This window comes from Pelodiscus sinensis, chromosome 26, assembly GCF_052426305.1.
Source record: "Pelodiscus sinensis isolate ZL-2025 chromosome 26, ASM5242630v1, whole genome shotgun sequence".
Classification (NCBI taxonomy): domain Eukaryota; kingdom Metazoa; phylum Chordata; order Testudines; family Trionychidae; genus Pelodiscus; species Pelodiscus sinensis.
In genome coordinates this window covers 2,568,587-2,584,215 of record NC_143077.1, presented here as the reverse complement: position 1 = coordinate 2,584,215, position 15,629 = coordinate 2,568,587, and the positions used below count along the sequence as shown (strand labels likewise).

General features: G+C 66.1%; 1 protein-coding gene across 2 annotated transcripts in view; it reads right to left on the bottom strand.

The window, feature by feature from the left end:
* Positions 1–15,629, bottom strand: part of EXTL1 (exostosin like glycosyltransferase 1) — a 32,818-nt gene that overhangs the window by 1,404 nt on the left and 15,785 nt on the right. Inside the window, exons 2-9 of one of the 2 annotated variants that reach the window (XM_075909058.2) lie at positions 8,226–8,319; positions 7,306–7,413; positions 5,652–5,771; positions 4,095–4,227; positions 3,722–3,840; positions 2,472–2,567; positions 2,230–2,316; positions 988–1,148 (exon numbers count right to left, since the gene is read on the bottom strand). In XM_075909058.2, coding sequence (XP_075765173.2) covers positions 988–1,148; positions 2,230–2,316; positions 2,472–2,567; positions 3,722–3,840; positions 4,095–4,227; positions 5,652–5,771; positions 7,306–7,413; positions 8,226–8,319 — 918 coding nt within the window. Of the gene's footprint in view, positions 1–987; positions 1,310–2,229; positions 2,317–2,471; positions 2,568–3,721; positions 3,841–4,094; positions 4,228–5,651; positions 5,772–7,305; positions 7,414–8,225; positions 8,320–15,629 lie in introns of both variants that reach the window. The other variant, XM_075909057.2, reaches the window with a different exon arrangement.

Genomic DNA, 15,629 nt, shown 5'->3' with positions numbered 1-15,629 from the left:
GGCAGAGACTGGGATAATACCCGGGGGGGGAGAGAAAGCAGAGGGGTCTCAGAGCCGTAGCACCCAGAGCTCAGGCTCTTCCCTCCCCTGGCCACCTCTCTGGGCACCCGCCTGTGGTTTTAGGGAACTGCCGTTAGCTCCTCTTTTTCCAAAGTTTGGTGGAGGTCTCCCTGGGCCCCGCTGTCCCGAGGCTGCGCAGACACCCGCAGACGGCAGCCACTGGCCCAGGCTGGTCCAGACGGTACCGCCGGTCCAGACGGCCCAGGCTGGTCCAGACGGTACCGCCGGTCCAGACGGCCCAGGCTGGTCCAGACGGTACCGCCGGTCCAGACGGCCCAGGCTGGGCCAGACGGTACCGCCGGTCCAGACGGCCCAGGCTGGGCCAGACGGTACCGCCGGTCCAGACGGCCCAGGCTGGGCCAGACGGTACCGCCGGTCCAGACGGCCCAGGCTGGTCCAGACGGTACCGCCGGTGCAGACGGCCCAGGCTGGTCCAGACGGTACCGCCGGTGCAGACGGCCCAGGCTGGTCCAGACGGTACCGCCGGTCCAGACGGCCCAGGCTGGTCCAGACGGTACCGCCGGTCCAGACGGCCCAGGCTGGTCCAGACGGTACCGCCGGTGCAGACGGCCCAGGCTGGTCCAGACGGTACCGCCGGTGCAGACGGCCCAGGCTGGTCCAGACGGTACCGCCGGTCCAGACGGCCCAGGCTGGTCCAGACGGTACCGCCGGTCCAGACGGCCCAGGCTGGTCCAGACGGTACAGCCGGTCCAGATGGCCCAGGCCGCCCTCGCTGTAAATCCAAGAGACGTTCCAAACGACCTGGACTTGCAGCCAAACCCGTAATGGGGAGGGGGGGTTCCCGCCGCTGACTTCCATTTGTGCAAATTGGGTTTTGTTGCGCAACGTAAGAGCGGGGGCCGGGAGGACTTTCAGCGCCTCCTCTCCTACGGGCGCCAGCGGCCGTGCTGCGGGACGGGTGCCTACCGGGGCGACCGATCGTGGGGGCGGCTGGGGCAGCGGACGCCTCCGTGTCTGGGCTGCTCCTCCCCCCGGCTGGCTTCTGCCCTGGTGCGTTCTGGCGGAGGGCGGACCCGCTGCGTTCCCACGGCCGGGGCCCGGGGCCCGGGGTGGGGAGGGGGCCGCACCTGTGATAGAAGGCAGCCGCGGTGAGAACCATGGAGAACTCGTTGGTCCGCCTGGAGGTGTAGCCCCAGCGGCCCAGGCCGGCGTCCCAGAAGTGGCTCCGCACGGGGAAGCCGACAATGCGGTCGGGGAAACTCCTCCACACCACGAAGGCAAAGTCCACCTGGGAGCCGGGGGGAGACGTCAGCCCCGGGGCAGGGCAGGGCCAGGGTCAGACCCTCCATGGCTGGAGCCTTTGAAGCTGCAGCGGGAGAAGGGGCCGAGCTGCTGTGGCCGGGACGGAGCCCGTCTCGCGGGGACCTGCCGCGTCAGCAACGTGCTCCCCGCCCCGGCGAGCCTGGACGCCCCGGACAAGTGAGTGCACCTCCCCCACCCCGTCGGGAACATGGCCCTGCCCCGCGCCCTGCCCCACTGCCCCACGCCCTGCCCCGTGCCCTGCACCGCGCCCCGCGCCCTGCCCCACGCCCTGCACCGCGCCCTGCCCCACTGCCCCGCCCCGCGCCCTGCCCCACTGCCCCGCGCCCTGCCCCGCGCCCTGCCCCACTGCCCCGCGCCCTGCCCCGCGCCCTGCCCCATGCCCTGCCCCACGCCCTGCCCCATGCCAGTCGCTGAGCGCCGCTGGGCGCCTGCTGGGCACAGCCAGGTGTGTCAGCCTGTGGGGGCGGGGCCTGGCCAGAAGGGGCGGGGCTGGAGTGAGGCTGAGGGGTTGCCTCTCCCGGCTCTACCGTCACCCACAGTCCATGTACCCTAGTGCGGGGAGGGCCCGTGGCGCTAGAGGTGGCATCCCGGCCGAATTCTCGCTTGATTGTTATTACAGGGTCTATCTAAATCCCTCCCCCCCGTACTTTGTATCCTTCCCCCCACCCTGCCCCCGCCGAGACGTGCATTCATGGGGGGTCCTAGGAGTGTCAGCGCATGACAGGATCTGGGAGGGTGGAGCTGCTGCGTCCTACTCAACAGTCACCCTGCTCCACCCCAGAGGTGGCTGCATTCCGCAGCGCTGTGTGTGGACGGCATGTGATACGAACCCTGTGTTCGTATCTAGGCCGCAGCCTCCCGCCGGCCGCCCTGCGCCTGCCTCACCTCACTGGTCGACAGGCCGGCGTGTTCGTCCAGGCTCAGCACCGAATCGGTCCCGATGGCCGAGTGCGGGAAGAAGCGGTCGCTCACCTTGAGCAAGAGAGCACAGCAGAGTCAGGGAAGGGCCAGAGCTGCTCCCTCCCCCCCCCCCGTCCCTTCGCAGCCTGTTCACGGCCCTCCCGGCCCCCCAGCAACGGCCACCCCTCCTCCCCCACCCTCCGCCAACCAGCCCGGCCTCCTCTTACCTTCCTCCGGCCGTGAATGACCGTCAGGGGCACGGCCGTCTGGGGCCACTTCCCGTGCGGCGGGGGCGGCTTCTCGCAGCTCCACAGGACTAGAATCTACAACCGAAGCAGGGGGGGGGTCGGCGCAGGTGGGGGAGGGAGGTCCATCCCCCCCCCCCCCAGCCTTCCCACCCTCCCACGCCCGGGCTGGAAAGTTACAGCGCGGCCGTGGCTGGGAGCGCCCAAAGCAGAGGCGCCCGGCCGCTCGCTTGCGGCTGCTTTAACTTCGGCTTCCCCCTAAGTAGCTCCCGCTTGGGGCCTGGCAGCGCATTCCCGGCTCGCAGGGCCGAGTCCCAGCGCCAAGGGTGCAGCCCGGGGGTGTAATTAGCATCCATGGCCCTCCCCTCCCCGTGCCACGAACCCCTCTGGGCTGCAGGGGCCACCTGGCGTCCATGGGCCCGAATCTCCAGCCAGTGGCAATCAGGGTCCCGCTCTGGGGCCAACGGGCCAGACCCCGGACGTGGTGATTCGGCCGCGCTCCAGAGAAGCCGGTGGGGCCAGGCCCTGGGGGGGCGTCGGGGCACACGGGGCTGGCGGGCCAGAGACTCGGCACCTCTGCTCGTGGGGCAGCGCCTGGCTGGAACGTGGCGTCTGGGGTCCCGCCGGGCCTGGGGCCAAGCTCTGGCTGACGTGGAGTCCGGTCTTGCCGGGAGCCCGCCAGGCGCGGGGAGACCCGACTGCCACCCCTCAGCCGGGTTCCCTGCAGGCTGCGGCTTGGGCGGCCCCCCCAGGAGCGGTTCAGGCGCCGCCCAGCTGAGGAGCGGAGCGCCCACAGCCGGTGGTGCACACCCGCCACGCTTCAGTGCACAGAACAACAGTCATTCCACGCATGGGTGGACAAACGAGGGGATCGCTGCCCCTCAGCCTTGAGAGATGGGCGGGAAGGGCCCGGTGGCCGAGCTGCCAGGAGCACGGAGCTGCAGGGGGCCCGCGAGGTCCTGGCCAGCGTGCGAGGGGCCGTGTGCGCCCTGCCCCGAGCGAGGCTGTTTCCGTGGCTCCCTGGGTCTCTGTCGGCCACTGTCAGAGCTGGGCCAGACCCACCGCCTGCTGGAGTCAGTCCCTGCGGCGGGAGGAGGGCTCGGGTCCCAGCCAAACTCCCCCAAAGCCCAGGAGCGTCGGGGGTCAGACCCGTCCCTCCCCCTAGCAGGCGCCTGGGCGGGGCCCTCGCCTCCTCTTACGGGCGGGGGGGGGGTTTGACCTTTGCCCCTCACCTGGGCGCAGTGCTGGGATCTGGAGACAGCCTGGATGAGCTTGAGGATGGGCTGGGAGAGGGAGACCACGGGGGAGACGGCCCGGATGAGGGCCGTGAACTTGCTGGAGGGGCTGGAGCCTGCAACAGGAGAGCGCAAGTCAGTGCAGGATCCCTGTGGGGCGGGAGCAGGTCAATACGGGATCCCCGGGGGGCAGGGGCAGGACGGGATCCAGGCGGGAGCGGGGCGGGCGGGAGCGGGGCAGGTGGGAGCCCCACGGGGCAGGACGGGATCCAGGCGGGAGCAGGTCAATACGGGATCCCCGCGGGGCAGAGGCAGGATGGGATCCGGGCAGGAGGGGGGCAGGAGCGGGGCGGGCGGGAGCCGTTCCTACCGTGCTGCAGGTGGTAGAAAGGGAAGTCGCGGAGGTGAGTGGAAAACTCCGGCAGCACCAGCAGCCCCCCCGGCAGCGTGTTCCACATGACCTTGGGGCGGGATTCCCGGCGAAATATCCGATCCTTTATTATCTGGGGGAGAGAGGCTGCTTGCATCCCCCTGCCGCAAGCAGGTGCACCCAGGGCTGCCTGGGGCAGAGGGTGGCGTGTGCAGCACAACACGCTGCAGGCAAAGGGCTAATGGCCCGTGGTCCACGCCAGGGAGAAACCGGCTCCTAATGCCCTGCCCTTTGGGAACGCCGCCGCAGCGCGTTCACGGTGCATGGAGCCCGGGGTCCGCTGGGGGCTCCACGGCGTTCCAAAGGGGGGGGCACATGCAATTAATCCCAATCACATTTTTTAATCGCTTTAATCGCAGCCCTAAAAAGTTTGTATCCACTCAGGGCTCTGCCCTGCGCTCCCGCCCCATTCCCTGCACTGCCCCCTAGAGGCTGGCTGTTGAGTAACAAGGTGCCCCCCCCCCCAGCCAGCGCTCCCGCCCTATTCCCTGCACTGCCCCCTAGAGGCTGGCTGTTGAGTAACAAGGTGCCCCCCCCCCCAGCCAGCGCTCCTGCCCCGTTCCCTACAGTGACCCCTAGAGGCTGGCTGTTGAGTAACAAGGTGCCCCCCCCCAGCCAGCGCTCCTGCCCCGTTCCCTGCACTGCCCCCTAGAGGCTGGCTGTTGAATAACAAGGCGCCCCCCCCCCCAGCCAGCGCTCCCGCCCCATTCCCTGCACTGCCCCCTAGAGGCTGGCTGTTGAGTAACAAGGCGCCCCCCCCCCCAGCCAGTGCTCCTGCCCCGTTCCCTACAGTGCCCCCTAGAGGCTGGCTGTTGAATAACAAGGTGCCCCCCCCAGCCAGTGCTCCCGCCCCGTTCCCTACAGTGCCCCCTAGAGGCTGGCTGTTGAATAACAAGGCGCCCCCCCCCCTCAGCACTCCTGCCTCGTTCCCTACAGTGCCCCCTAGAGGCTGGCTGTTGAATAACAAGGTGCCCCCCCCCATCAGCACTCCTGCCTCGTTCCCTACAGTGCCCCCTAGAGGCTGGCTGTTGAGTAACAAGGCGCCCCCCCCAGCCAGCGCTCCTGCCCCGTTCCCTACAGTGCCCCCTAGAGGCTGGCTGTTGAATAACAAGGTGCCCCCCCCCCCAGCCAGCGCTCCCGCCCCGTTCCCTACAGTGCCCCCTAGAGGCTGGCTGTTGAATAACAAGGTGCCCCCCCCCCAGCCAGCGCTCCTGCCCCGTTCCCTACAGTGCCCCCTAGAGGCTGGCTGTTGAGTAACAAGGCGCCCCCCCCAGCCAACGCTCCTGCCCCGTTCCCTACAGTGCCCCCTAGAGGCTGGCACTGACAATTGCCCAGTCATCCACCTGCACAGAGCTGGTGCTGGCTCCTCTCCCTTGATCATCTCCCAGCCCCTAGGGGATGGGGCCAGGGTGGGATTTATTGGTCCCGGCTGTCGCCGCGGCTAGGAGGCGCCCGTTTTGGAGCCCCAACCCCGCGGTGCCGGACGCGTGGGCTCACCTCCAGGGTGGTCTGCACTATCTTCTCCACGGAGGAGAAATAGGCTTCCCACAGGAACTGGGTTTGCTGCTGGAACGCCAGGATCCTGTCACTGTGGACACAGCGGACAGTGGAAGGGATCTGAGCAGGACAAAAGCCACGGAAAGGGGGGGCAGAGAGGAGGGAGCGGCGTTAGCAGCCCGGCAACGTGGCTCCCTCGTGGTGTGGGGCTGGGGAGCCGGGCTCTAACCGTGGGCGGACCATCGTAGGGTTGGAGCCAGCCATTTTTCTAAGCACCATGTGCAAACCCGTAAAGGGACCTTCATCCTGTATCAAACAGTCCCCTGCAAGGGTGCTTTTGGGCGTGCTGTGGGAGTCTCTGGGTCTATTTCCAGCTCTGCCACTGACTTTTTCAGTGGCCTTGGGGATGTCACATAACTATCCCAGGCCTCGGTTTCCCCATCTCTAAGATGGGTGCTGTTTTTCCCTACCTTGCAGGGGGTTGTCTGCCTGTCTGTGTTATGTGTCAGACCCCCCACGCCTCGGGCACCGGAATATCCCACAATCTTTATTCATCCTCCCCTAGGAGGCAGGGCAGTGCTTGTGTCCCCAGATGGGGAACTGCAGTGAGAGAGACAAAGAGACTTTTTCAAGGCCACCCAAGACAACTGTGGCAGTGCAGGGAATTGGCCTCAGTTGCAGGCTAGTTCCGTAACCACTGGGCCATCCTGCCTAACTTGGGACAGGTACCCTGGGCTAGGTGGTGACTGTCTGCCTACCTCTTACCCCACCATCCCAACGCCTGGGTCGGCTGCAGGCAGCAACTTGCCTCTCCCTGTGTATCGGGCAGCCCGGCCCGGGCGCTGCCTGCAACACGCCGACCCCACCAGCCTGGGTAATGGGGAGGGCTCGTCCCACTGGCCCCAGACCGACGGGCCTGGAACAAGCAGCACGTGACGTTTTGTCGCCCTTTTCAACAGGCACAAAGGGGTGTCGCCCCCTTCATCCCCGGCCCTGGGATGGCTCCCTCTGGTCTGGGCGCAGGAGCAGGGCCGGGGAGCGTGTGGGGACTTTTGCCTCCTCCTCCAGCTCAGCCGGCCTGGGCTCCCTGGCCCATAGCAGGGAGCGGGAAGGGTTTGTCCCGGGCAGGCCTGCTCTGGTGGTGCAGCTTAGAGGCCAGGGCCGCGCTGGCAGGGCAGTCCGGCCTTCCATGGGCCAGACAAGCCGCAGGGCAGGTGCGCAGCCGGCGGGTTGGCACAGGGCCTGGTTCGTGCTGACCAGGGCAGCGGTTTCAGCTGCCCGCAGGCCAAGCACTGGGCGGCGCTGAGCGAGTGTGTCTGCCATCCCACTCAGCCCTTCCCAAAGGCCTCTCTCCTGCTCCTTGCAAAGCTGCCCTGGGGGCGTCTCCGCTCCTGCTGGCCAGTAGCAAAGGCCCGAGCGCGGCGTGGGAGGGGCAGCCCGTCAGCTCTGCCGTGGGGGGCAGGACTCCTGGGTTGGGAAGGGGCCGCCGGGCCAGCCAGTTGGTGACTCGGTGGCGGCAGCCGGCTGAGGAACGGGCCAGCGCCAGGCTGCCCCCGGCCGAGCGAGCGGCCACAGGGACTGGTGCTGGCAGCGGAGGGCCCGGCCCACGCCGGCTCTGCCGGGGTCGTGCCGCACGCTCGGGAGGCCGCGTTACCTGCAGGAGCAGTCGCTCGTCGCCCACGATGGCCGACTTGCGCCAGTCGATCACCTCCGAGAAGGGCAGCTCCCAGCCGTTGCTGAGCAGCACCGGGACGCAGGCAGCCTGGGGAAAGAGGAGACAGTGTGAGCCCCTGGCCACGGAGCCACGGACCCGCCGACGCGGGGACCAGCCACATCCGGGGCGCAGCAGCCCCGAGGCAGCACCGCAGCCTGAATAACGTTCTGAAGGCTGCTTTGTCCGAGCCTTAGGAGCACGAACCCTTCTCACACCAGCCAGAGACCCACGGGACTCCCGCCGGGGCCCGCCCGAGGGCTGCCCCATCTACAAAGGGAAGGGAGAGGAACGGTGCTAGTGGCAGGAGGGAGGATGGGAGTGGGAGAGGAGGAGATGGGCAGAAGGTGCGAAGAGGAGGAAAGATGGGTCAGGGGGGCAGAGCTCTGAGGAGCAGGATCGGAGCAGTGGAGATAAGCGGGTACGGTGTGCGGAGGGGTAGGTGCACCAAATGGAACTAAGAGGCAGCAGATTTACAACAAACACAAGGCTGTATTTCTTCATACAGTGCACAGACAACCTGTGGAACTCCTTGCCAGAGGATGTGGTGAAGGTCAAGAGCATAACAGGGTTCAAAAACCAGCCAGATACAGTATGGGGGTTGGAGCGATCAATGGCTATTAGCCAGGCTGGGCAGGGGATGGATTGCGTGGCGTTTGCCCATTCTGTTCATTCCCTCTGGGCACATGGCATTGTCCGGAGACGGGCTAGAGGGACCTTTGGTCTGACCACGTTGGTCCATGTGCTCTTGCCCTGCCACTCTCTGGTCTCAGAGGCTCCTGCGCCCGGGACAGGGACAGGGACAGAGAGGAGGGAAGGCCCCTGGCTGGCTACAGACGTTGCTGTTTCTCTCCCAGTGGTACCTGCAGTGCTTCCAGGAAGCGGAAGGAGCCCAGCCGCCTGCCCCGGGGGATGATGCAGAAGGTGGAGTTGTGCAGCAGCTCCTGGTAGTCAAACCTGGGAAGAGACCGCAGCTCTGGTTAGAGCTCCCTCTCCCCGCTGGCGGGCGCAAAGCCCCCCCCCCCCAGTCCTGCTGCCAGAGGAGTCTCAGGCGCCAGTCCTAGAACAGCAGGGGTCACAAACAGCTCGCAGGCAGCCTCTCGGGCAGGGATCTGAGCCCATCCCAAAGGCCTGTTGCCAGGGGTCAGCCCCCACAAGTGGCTCCAGTCGGAGAGGCCAAGGTGGCCCCCCCCGCTGCTTGCTCCCGCCCCCCCGCAAACAAATATCCTCCCAAAACTCACAACGTGGCATCCCCCCCCCCCCCCCCGAGAAAGGTGCAAGCCGGCCCCGAGCAGCACCGGGCGCTGCCCTGCCCTAGCAATGGAGGGTGCTAACGTGGCTACAGGCACTTGGGATGCGCACGTGGGGCACCGGGCTGGCCCTTTGGCCCCTCTGAACAGGGAGCAGCCGCCCAAGGGCCCCGTCTGCTCCTCCTCACGTACCAGAGACCCCTGGGGGGGCCCAAAGCCCTTTTCTAGAGGCGCATTCGCCAGCCTCCCCTGCAGCTGGGTCACTAGCCGGCGCCGCTGCTGCCAAAGGCTCAGAAGCCAAGGCCAGGGAAGGCTCCGCCCAGTACCAGGGCTCCTGGGCATCCGGGGAGGGGCTAACCTCCGACTCCCCCACTCTGGACACCCCCACACAGCCACTGTCATCCTCCCCAGCTGACAAGGGGGGAAGCTGACACAAGGGTAGGACTAAGTGACTGGCCCAAGGCTAAAGAGAGGAGTCAGTGTCTGAGCTGGGATTAGAACCCAGGTGGTCTCGGTGTGTTCACATGCTCCAGGCAGGCTGCCCAGGATTGTCCAGCCCGGGGACCCCGCACGTTGGCGAGGAGATGGGCCAAAGCACTGGAGCGAAGCTCGCAGGAGGGGGATGTTGGCTGTGCTGCCGCGTCGCTGGGTTACTGCAAGCAGGGCTGTGCTGCTGGTTCCCGTTTGTGAAAGGGGGCAAATGAGACTTCCTGGCCACCCGGGGGCATGAGGTTACACGTGTCAGTGCATGCGAAGGGCTTGGACACGACAGTGGTGCACAGACGTGCTCCGTCGTGCCAATCCTGGCTCTTCTGCAGGAAGTTGCTTTAGATAGGGACTGGGGAGCAGATTTGGCCTGACTACGTGCCCCTGGCCTGTGAGCCTCTGGTCTCCAAGCCATCGATCGTGATCAACCAGTCAGTCGTGGTGGCTCCCACGGTCGATCTCCGGGTTCCGCCCTCCTCATTCGGAGCGCCGGCAGCACTCACCAGCACTCCCTTTCCTGCTGGGACGGAAGACGAGCGGTGCTGGCGGCCTGGTGGGTTCTGGCCGGGCTGCGTGGCGGTGGGCGCTGCCCCCCCCCCGCTCCAGCTGGAGCCAGGGCGGGCGCGGTGAGGCTGTCCCGCTGGTTCCCGCTCTGGCAGACAATACACTGACTGGCAGGGAGAAGGGAACATTTGCCTGGTTTTGACCCCTTGTGGTCACGACTGATTTGTGCACACTAGTGAACCCATGTTACAGCTGCACTGGCTTATGTGTCGCCATCTGCTTGTGCAATACCAACCATCATACGGCACAAATCCCGTGTGCGGCCCCAAATCCCCAGCGTGTTTGGGTAACGGCCCCTTGCAACATTTGCCTCCCAGCAATCAGACCAGGAATTTGCATTTTCTGCAAGAAGAGACAGGGGCCAATTCAGGGTCTGGATAAGAAAGGAGGGGAGGGGAGGAGGGCAAACGGTGAAGTGAATGCAAACTGTTAGCTGCTCAGGGCTGGCGGCGGTGAGCCCTTTGTGAAGCTGTGCAATGGGTAGTGGACACCCGGCTTTAGCTGTGCAAAGCATGAATGAAAGAGACTTTATCTGCAGCGCTGCTTGCGGGAGAGCTTGGGGTGCACGTAAATTCAGAACGTGATCTCGGGCGGAAAAGGTCGGTGACCACTGCGCTAAACCCCCCACATCTGAGTGAGTGGCATTGCCGCCGGGGGCACCGGGTTCAGGGCCACTCAGCTGTGGCCCAGCCAAAAAGTGGTTCCCCCCCAGCCCTGCAGCCCAGAGGCTGGCTTCTCCACCCGGGGCTGTTCCCAGCCCCCTTCCGCTCGATGTAAGGGGGGGGGTCCTGAGACGGGGTCACAGCCTGGCCCCAACCCTGACATCTAATGTGCCCCACTTGGCACCCGCGTGCAAAGGACCCGCAGAAAGCTCGGCTCTGGGGCCACCCAGGCTGGCTACACGCCCGCTAGGGAACGGCCGAGGAGCAGAGAGAGGGTCAAATACCGGCCCGTCCAGGCCAGGACTCCCCTCGGACTCGGCTCCGCCCGGCCGCGGCTGAAGAACCCGTCGCCGTTTCTCTGACGTTGTTCGGGGAGCTGGGCGCCAGCCGAAGGTCAGAGACGGATCTTAGGTTTCCACAGGACAAGCCCGCGCTGAGGCGCATCCGGCGAGTTTCCCCCCTTGCTCCCCCACTCGTACCGACCTGCCTCCGCCCAGAGGGGAAACAGGCCGAAAAGGGGAGCTCAGTTCCTTTGCCTGGTCAGAGCAGCCTGCAGCCTCCCGGCGACCTGCCCACCCGTGGGCCGTGCATGCCCAATGCCAGGGTGGTTTCGGGGGAGGGGGGGGGGCGGCGGCGAGTCTTTACACCGGAGCATTTGACTCAGCTCCGACCATCTCCAGCACTCGCCGAGCCCGCAGCCCGCGCCCGTTTATCCATCACTTAGATGCCGCTGATTGAAACCAGCCTGGCCTTGGTTGTCCCGTTGTCCCCATTACGCAGACGGGGCCGGGCCTTTCGGAGCCCAGCGCTGGCGTCTGTGACGCCCGGGCTCAAGCAAAGGGCTCCGGGCCGGCTGATGTTTCGATGCCAATGAAAACAGCGTTTGGTCGGCGCTGACCTTCCCTGCGCTGCCGGCAACGGCCCGCGGAGAGCGCGACGGGCGGCGAAGGAGCGGGACCGACCGGCTGCTCCCAGCGGGGGCTGAGGGAAACGCTGGGGGACTGGCCTGGGCCCAGCAAATCCAATTAGCACAAATTGGGTCCATTTCCATCACCGCTGGTGTCCCTGGGAGCACACGCGCCCCCGTCGGAATCTCCTAACCCCTCCCGACTCGACCCTGGGAGCCCTGGGCTTTGGGCCTTTCCTGCCGGGGGGCACTCGCCCCCCACATTGTTCTGATTTTTGACCTTATGATTGACACCCCCCAGGCCAGAGGGGAGCTCAGCTCCTATGCCCAGTCAGAGCAGCAGGAGGGAGCTGGTGCACAGCCCCAGCCAATGAGGGAGAGGCTTTTGAGTAGCCAATCAGGGTGTGGCTTGCTGGGGCAGCCCTGTATATAAGGAGCTGCCAGCGGAGCAGCTCAGTCAGTCCCAGACCAGCAGGATGGAGGGGTGGCAAGGCAAGGCAAGGCAAGGCAAGGCAAGGCAAGGCAAGGCAAGGCAAGGCAAGGCAAGGCAAGGCAAGGCAAGGCAAGGCAAGGCAAGGCAAGGCGTGGCCGTGGCCCTGCCACAAGAGCCTGGCGGGTACACAGGGCCACAGGAAGTGGCCCTGGGAGCAAGAGGCAGCGAAGGGCGGTAGAGGGGGACAGGACAAGGCTGCAGCGGGAGAGTTGCTGGGTTGGGACCCAGAGCAAGGGGTGGGCCTGGTGCCCCTCTTGCACCGTGTCTTGCTACCAAGGCGTGGCCCCTGAGACAGAGGGGCTGGGCTGGGAGCCCACAGGGGCAGCAGAGTCTCAGGGCTGCCCCCGGCAGGGGCCGAGGGACGTTTGGGGTGGGCCCTGCTGGAGGGAAGTGTCCCGAAGAGGGTGCCGTGGTTGGGGGAGCCAGGCGGGCCCGGAACTGGAGCGTGGGCGGGGGAGACACCTGCCACCAGGAGGTGCCCTGTGGACTAACGGGCCAATTCCCGGGAGCGTCCAGCAGGCGGCGCCGCAGCGGGGCCCCGGGTGCAGAACGGGTGCTGGGCGGGGCAGCGTGGCGGGAGAGCTCAGGAGGCAGAATTCCAGCTGGTCCGGGCTCCGCCGAGCCGGACATTTGCTTTCACGGCACGACCCGCCTGGAACCAACATGCCCCGAGGGCTCCCTCCGCCGCCCCCGAATGTCTCTCCCCTGCCCCCTTCCTTACAGCCACCCCGGCCCCATCGATCAGACCAGCCAGATTGTGCCTGCTTAGCCGGGGTGAATCGGGGGCCCTGGCTCCAGCCGAGCTACCTTCTGGGTCACGTGTCCCCGGCGGGCACGGCCCCTTGTGAGAGCTGCCTGGGTGGGGACGAGCGATTCTGGCTGAGGCCCCTGGGGGCAAAAATCCCTTCCCAGCCGTGTCCCAGGCCACGCGTGGGTGGGGGCAGGTTGGGGGATTCCTGCTCCCCCCAAGCCTAAGGCAAAGCCCTTGAGGCTCTTGCCGAACACTGGCCTCCCCTTGGACCGCGCTGGCCTCGGGTAAGACCCCCCCCCCCCAGCAAGGCGTTTCCATGCGCCCCTGAAGGTGGAGGGCCAAGCCCTTTGGGGAGCTGACCCGTGGGTGTTCCAGGGCACCTGGGTATTTCCACTCGGCTGCTTCCACCTCCCAAGCCGTCCTCCCCGGCTGCTGTTTCTCTTGGCTCTGCCTGTGAGTCCCAGACAGACGCCAGCCGGCCTCATGCCCCCTCTCTGCCGGCCTGGGCACAGGTAAAGCGCTTCCCCAGCTCTATCTGTGCCCCGGCTAATTCCTTGGGTGCCTCCCCACGACTCCCCCTTCTCTGGGTGCCCGGGTGGGGAGTGGCTCTTCCCCCTTTGGCGTCTCGCTCTCCAGAGCCCGGCCCCGCGCTATGAAAGAGGTTTCTGTGCCGGGGCCTGTGAGAGGCACATTCATGGCTGGGTCCCTGCAACCACACAGGAAAATCCAATATTTACGTTCCTTCTGGACAGGCCGCCTGCTGTTTCTCCCCTGCGCGCCGCCAGCAAGGAGAGAAGGGGCGAAAGAAGGAGCTGCTGTTTTCCAGGCTGCGCCAAGCTCAGCTCTTGGAAAGAGGGAACTCCCCTCTTGCGTGTAACACCGGGGGGCGTTGGGCTGAAAGGGACGACTCCGGGATCTGCTCTCGCCTGGCCAGCAAACCACCGGGCTCTGCTTAGGGACTCAGCAAAGACACCACCCCGGCTGAGCGTCCCACGGTGATGACATCACATCTACGCCAGCACTGTTCAGAATGATGTCATACCCCTCTGAGCATCCCATAGGGGTGACATCACACACAGCAACGACATCACACCTATCTGGGCATTCCATGGTGATGACATCACACGCAGAAATGACGTCACACCTATCTGGGGATTCCATTGGGATGAGATCACACCAACCCTGGCATGGAACAGCTGTGATGTCACACCCATCAAGAATTCTACAGTGACATCATGCCCACCCTAGCACCCCAGCAAGGAGGTTGCCTCCACTCGAGCACCATGTGCTGATATCGCTCCCCCTGCGAATGGAGGGCGATGTCACGCTACTAACTGATGCGTTTCATGGTGACATCACACCTGCCCGAATGCTAGGGGTGATGTCAGTGGCCTGTGCAGGGGTGATGACATCACGCTGCCCTCCAAATCACGTCTTGCTCTTGCACCCGAGCAAGGATTTGCAAGTCAATGCACTCGTGCGTGTTCACGCACACACACGCTCACACACAGACACCCCCTCGTTTCCTGTTATGCCGCTGTGTTGCCCCCGGTCCCGCAGCAGGGTCGTCGCACGTCGCACGTCGCACACCGCCTGTTACCCTGGCACCAGCGACCCCCATCGCCTTCCGTCTCCCACGTCCCCTCAGTCCTCCCCCTCCTGGGACCCATCTTCCCAGGGAGGCCGGAGGTGGCTGTCAGGTTCCAGTATGGGTGGGGCTGAGCCTTCGGCGCCCCCCAAGCAGTGGGTCAGAAGGGGTCGAGGCTCCACCCCCCAGCAAATGCCCAGCTGTCTGCCAGGGCAGCCCCGTTCAGCCACGCTGCCCAGAAACCCGTTTCCCACTCACACCAGCAGTGCTGAGACCCCTGCACCTCCTGGCGCTCTGGGCACGAAGACGCTGCCCAGCCTTTGCAGCCGCGGAGGACTCCCGGTGCGGGGCCCGCTGCCTTTGCCCCAGCTGAATGCATGGCAAAGGGCTGGAGGGCCTCCGGCTCCTTCCTCGGCCGCCAGCACTTTGCCCCACCCCCGGGCTCCCCTGCTGCTCACACGGGGCACACCCCAGGCTGGCAGACCCAGCAGTCTGCCTCTTGGCCTAGCTTGCGGGTCTGGCTGGAGCCTGGCTCCTGGAGCTTTTCCAGCCCTGATAAACGGTTTGCTTTATTTAAAGCCACATGGCCTGGGCTGCAGCTTGGCTCACAGCAAAGGGAAATTGACCAGGCGGGTCACGGCTCCCGGCTCGCCCTGGCGCCAAACCCCCCGGTCTCCGTAGGAATGTAGAGCTGCCTCCCGAGCGTGGGTCCGTGTGTGGTGTGGTCGCTGGGCGCAGCTGCGGCGGGGCCGACGTAGTGGAGCTGGCTGCGATCGAGCGAGCCTCTGCAGGGCTGGGCAGTGCCCAGGGTGCTGGGGCGGGGTTGTGCCCCCGCATTGCGGCGCAATCTGCCGCGGCCGCACCATGCTGAGATTCCAAGCGGCTCCGTAGCGCGAGCTCGGGGCTGTCGGCTGGAGCGTCATTACACGGGCCCTGTGCGGCTCGCCCTCTGGGTGGGGTCACGGAGACTGGCCCCGGGCGGGAGATGGGGCCAGCCACACCTGTGCCCTAATTCTTTGGGGGCTTCGCAGCTGTTAGTGTAAGGGCCTTATCGAGTGACCGAAGGGCAAGGCCTGGGAGTTAAGGGGAAGAGCCGACGGCAGCTGGATGCTCGTGGGGCAGAGCCGAGCCCCAGCAGACGAGCCGGCCGTGGGCTGAGAACACCAGGGCACCCGTGGGGGCGGAGGGCTCTCTGTCGGCACAGGGCAAGGCTCAGAGCTGGCCCCGGGGGGCGGGCGACCCAGAAGGACCTTGTGTTCACTGGGGCGGGTTTGTGTGGGCTCTTTGCTCCCCGGAGCCGGTTGGGAAAGTTTGGGACCCAGCTGGAAGGCTCGGTCGCGGCTCCGGCTCCAAGCAGGGTGCGGGGAGCCAAGAGAACCCACCGTGGGGAAGGACGGAGAGGCAGGGGGTGCTGGCAGGGCTGCTACTGCGCCGGGAGTCACTGCACATGTGCCCCGAACCTGCTCACAATGGGGCAGCTGACTCCTCCCCCCATAGGACAGGCCGGAGCTCCCCTCCCCGCACCCCACAACTCGGGGCTCCAAGCCCCAGGGGAATGTGGAGGCC